The sequence below is a fragment of the Rissa tridactyla genome, chromosome 4 (genome assembly GCF_028500815.1).
Source record: "Rissa tridactyla isolate bRisTri1 chromosome 4, bRisTri1.patW.cur.20221130, whole genome shotgun sequence".
Lineage (NCBI taxonomy): Eukaryota > Metazoa > Chordata > Aves > Charadriiformes > Laridae > Rissa > Rissa tridactyla.
The window spans coordinates 1,002,327-1,006,837 of NC_071469.1; the positions used below are offsets into that span (position 1 = coordinate 1,002,327).

The 4,511-nt window shown below is 55.2% G+C and overlaps 1 protein-coding gene across 1 annotated transcript; it reads right to left on the reverse strand.

Moving 5' to 3' along the window:
- Positions 1–1,023: 1,023 nt before the first annotated feature.
- Positions 1,024–4,244, reverse strand: CHST14 (carbohydrate sulfotransferase 14). The gene has a single exon (XM_054201296.1). It carries the CDS (start codon positions 4,144–4,146, stop codon positions 3,055–3,057), a length of 1,092 nt encoding a protein of 363 aa, XP_054057271.1. The 5' UTR covers positions 4,147–4,244; the 3' UTR covers positions 1,024–3,054.
- Positions 4,245–4,511: the final 267 nt, after the last annotated feature.

Sequence of the window (4,511 nt, forward strand, 5' to 3'; positions counted from 1 at the left end):
AAACCTCAGGGTGTTCACCGGGGCAAGTTTGGGGCACTCCGTCCGGCGGTGGGGCTGAGTAAAATATAAATATATAAAATAATAATATATAAAAATATAATAATTCAAACTCACCTTTTCATTCTGCTGGGTGACTGCGAGCGCGGAGGTGGAAAAGCGGAAAAAGGAGTTGCCGAACTGGACCAGATGAGAAAGCAGAAACGTTAGACAGTTCGGTTAAACCAAACCGGTTTATAACTTTATGTTTCCTCCACGTTTGTACTGGAGCCGCTACGAAACCCCCTCCTCCCCGCTCTGCAGCCCTGACCCCCTCGCCGGCTCCCCGCCGGGGGACTGGGTCCTGATTTCCCCCACACCCCGGGACACCTGAGGAAAGAAAGAAACAGCCCAGTTGCTGAGGGACATTCCCTTTTTTTCCCCCCTCCCCATCTGGCCGAAAGCTTTCTCGGGAAATTGTGTTATTGGCCACACGTAAAATGAAGCACCGCAAGTGGAAACCTAACCGAGTTTTTGTATTTGCTGCAAAGAGATGAGGAAATCACCGACAGTCCAAAACCTCGATCGAGTAAGAGAGACGGGGTGTAGAGGTACAGGACAGACTCCCCCCGCTTCAGCTTTTGGGGCGCTTTTCCACACTCCATATACATTTTTGCCAGGTATGGGACAAGCTTCTGCCCAAACTACCAGGTTTTGCCTGTGTTAAACCCCTCCTTATGGGAGGGTGGAAGGAGGTGGGAGGCCATTTAAAGAGAAAATTTATTTAAAGAGAAAAAGGTGACCGATGATACCCAGTAAAGAAGTAAGAGGCAGTCAAGGGAAAGCAAACTCCTTCCGCGTGCAGCATATTAGATTAAGGGGACAAGAGACAAAAAATTTAATACAGAGAACAGAAGCTGCAGCAGATAAACAAGCGGCACAAACCTTTAAAACTACTGAGAAATAAGCATTTAATTAAAAACTCAATCACTAACCAAGCAGGAAACGTTCCCTCAGCTTCACAGCAGCAGGCAAAGATAGCAACGTCTAACCAGCTTGTTCCTCGTTAGAGAGACCTGAAGGCCAGGCTTAATTAAAACTCAGACCCCCCCACCATCGGCATCTGTTTTACAAAATAAAATCAGATTTTCAGCTGGTATCTGGGGCCTCTGGCTGGAGAAGAAGACAGATCTCCAGCTCTTCCGGCAACGGGCACCAAACAGTCCAGTGTTGTCACCAAAATTGCTGTGGACGGACAGAATTCTGCAGGTTTCGGAGCGGGCAGAAGGAGCAAAGCCGCGTTCCCACCCATTTTTGGCAGAGGGGCGAGGGCGCAGCCGGGAGCTGGAGCCCAGGAAGGCGCCGGTCGCCGCTCTGGTGCCCAGCCCCGAGCAAAGGTAAAACCCACTCGGCTCCGACGGTGCCCGGCCGCTGACCTCAACGGAGGGAGACCCTGATGTCGCCGGGAGTTTCTAGACGCAGTAAATCTGCAGTTACCCAAGTCATGCCCGAGGCAGGATTTTTCATCCCGCCGCTTTGAGTTTGCCGGGATGTGGCTCCGTGCCCTTCTCTCGCACAATTTCACAAAGCCTACAGCAAACACCTTAATTTTCCTTCCGCCTTTTTGAGAGATTAATCCCGGGAAAGCACCGGCACCCGCAGCCCCTATAATCCATCCCCGCCGCTTTGTATCAGCTCCACAGCAATTAGGCGCCTATTTTGCCGCTGACTGCTGCTTTTCATCCAACTGCCCGTGCCGCGTAATCGTCTCGTTGTTGGGCTCGGATGCGTTTCTTTCTCCACTTGTTACCGCTGCTCTGCCACCTAAAACACAAATTAATCAAGGCAGGAACCGCCTATTCATCATACTTTCACGCCGTGGCTTAGCACGAGGGGCAGAACGCCTCTCCAAGAATACAAATAAACATTAACACGGCAGGAGAAGCACTAAGCAACAGCCTCATTCATATTAAAACTTTATTATAAACGAGGACACGGCATCCCAGGAACAACGTCATACGTTATCTCCCGAACTTTTACAATTTAACGGTCATAATTAAATACAAGTAGCTACAGAAACGGCGTGCGCATCTGTAAAAGAAGGAGAACTAATCCTCCAATCGCCCCTGTTTCAAACGCGGCCCGACAAACTATTTTTCCTGGCGGTTTGCAGGCAGCGGGCACGCAGCGACGCGGCGAGGCTGGGAGGCGGCACCCCGCGGGCAGCTCTCGGTACTTTCTGTCCCAGAAGCAGGACGGGTTTTGGCCCCATCAGAAATCTGTATTGCTTGAATTCAGAGAGAGAAGAGCAAATCGTTATGGCTTGGTATTGCATCCGATACGCTCTGCTGGGTACACAGTTGGTACTTTAAATTCTTAAAATCGCACAAAAGTGACTATTATCCTATCACTAGTTTATTTCAATGGTAAATAATAATAATAATAATTAATAATAAAAAAACCCCAGAGGTACTACTGCCACAGAAAGAAAGACCAGCCTCATTTAACCACCATCTACAGCTGAGAAAATAACGGATAAATAGTTCCTAGTTTATAAAAGCCCTTTTCTTCCACCATACTCAAAAAACTATCTCCTGCCTAACCTAGGACCAGTTTTAACAGCACTAATTTTCAGCGCATCAACCAGTATATTGCTATTAGTGCATCAACCGCTATATTGTGATTGCAATTCGACCGCATACTGCTTAGTACAAAACACAATAAAGGAGGAAAAAATACTTAAAATATATCCATTTCTCAATATTCTTGCAGATGCTTTCTGTGTCGTGTCGTGCTGTAAAAAAGAATTTAAAGAAAATAGATATATAAAAGCTACTGTGCTCAAGTCAGCGGCATATGTACACGTTAAAATCAGAACAATACAAAAAGTATTCTAAGTAGCAAAGGCAATATATAGTATTTTATATAAACGGTGTTTGAAAAGTATAAAATTAGGCGATAATGCACGGAGGAGCGTGTTTCACAGGCCCTGCACCAATGTGTCCCTCGTGGCCATGGCTGGGCTCGTGAATCCCTGCGGCGCGGGCGGAATTCACCCCAGATCCCGCCAGGCACCACTCATTGCCTGCAGAACTCGCTGGTGATGTTGGGGAGGGGGTAGGCAAAGAGGGAGAAATCCAGGATGTATTTGGGCAGGAGCTCTTTGATCAGGCGGCGCTGGGTGTTGCACAGGTAGTAGTGGAGGGTTTCTGCCGTCACGGGCTTGTACCACGGCTGCCGCTCGGGGAAGCGGACGAAGGAGGGCGACCGGACTCGCTCCAGGACGTGGTTGGCGTCGGCGTTGAGCCGCTCGTAGGAGCCGATGAAGTCGTACCTGACGGCACAGGGCTGGCACAGGTTGTAGATGGGCATCCAGTGCTCGTTCATCCGCTCCGCCTCCTCATCCAGCAGGTACTGCAGGAACTCGGAGAAGGTCACGTCGTCCCCCGCCGAATTCCCCCCGTTCTTCCGATACCGCCTGACAATCTCCACCCCGTACTTCTGCTGGTACTCCTTGATCTCCCCGAATTTGTTCCTGTAGGCTGACAGCAGCCGCTCCATGGGGTTTCGCACGAAGATGAACTTGTAGTAGTTCTTCAGGCGGTAGCTGATCTCGTCCGGCCTCATGTCCCCCAGGAACACCAGGTCGCTCTTGTGGTCCATCTTCAGCTTGACGTCCACGCTCTCCAGCGCCCCGTCCAGCACCTTCAGGATGCGCTTCCAGTTGGAGCAGGCCACCTTGGGCACGTAGCAGTACAAGAAGCGGTACTTGTCGCTGACCAGGAGGTGCCGGAGGACGGTGCGCCGCTGGCCGGCCGGCAGCTCCCAGACGTTGCGGGGCATGGCCGGCTGCCCGCAGACGGCGCGGATGGTGCGGTTGCGGATGTCCCGCAGCACCTCGGCCTCCAGCTCGCCGGGAGCCTCCTGGCCGCCGCCACCGCCCCGCCGGGACCGCTCCCCCCCCGCCGGCTGCAGCGGCGGCGGCTTCACCTCGGCCAGGATGCCCTTCTCGATCATGAGGAGCAGCCCGCTGGAGGCCAGGATCACGCCGAACATCAGCATGGAGGGCAGCAGCACGGTGCCGCCGCCGGCCCCCCGCGGCCGGGACCGGCTGCGGCCCGCGGCGGCCGCCCGCCTCGCCTCCCCGGGGAAGGGGGGCCGGGGCAGCATGGCCTCGCAGCGCTGGGGGAGGGGGGCTCAGCCGCCTCGCCGCATGCCGGGGACGGAGGGGGCTCGGCGGGCGGCTCCCCCTGCCCGGCCGCCGGCGCCGTGAGGGGAGCGGGGCGGGGCGGCGGCCGGCAGTGACGGCCGCGGAGGGCGGGCCGCGGCCCGGGGGAGGCGGCGGCCATTTCGCGGCGGGCCCGCCCCGCCGGGGGAAGGGAGGGCGAGGGAGCGGCCCCCGCCTCGCCCCGGGGTCGCGGCCCCTCGGGCGGCTCCCTGAGGGGATGGCCGGCCCCGGGCCGCCGGGTGTCCAGGCCGCGCCCCGGCCCCGGGGGGTCGTTGGGCCGGCGGCGCTGTGAGGCGGGCACAGCCCG

What these genes read in the sequence shown, in the direction of transcription:
- CHST14 (XM_054201296.1), bottom strand. Translation starts at nt 4,146, where the DNA reads ATGCTGCCCCGGCCCCCCTTCCCCGGGGAGGCGAGGCGGGCGGCCGCC.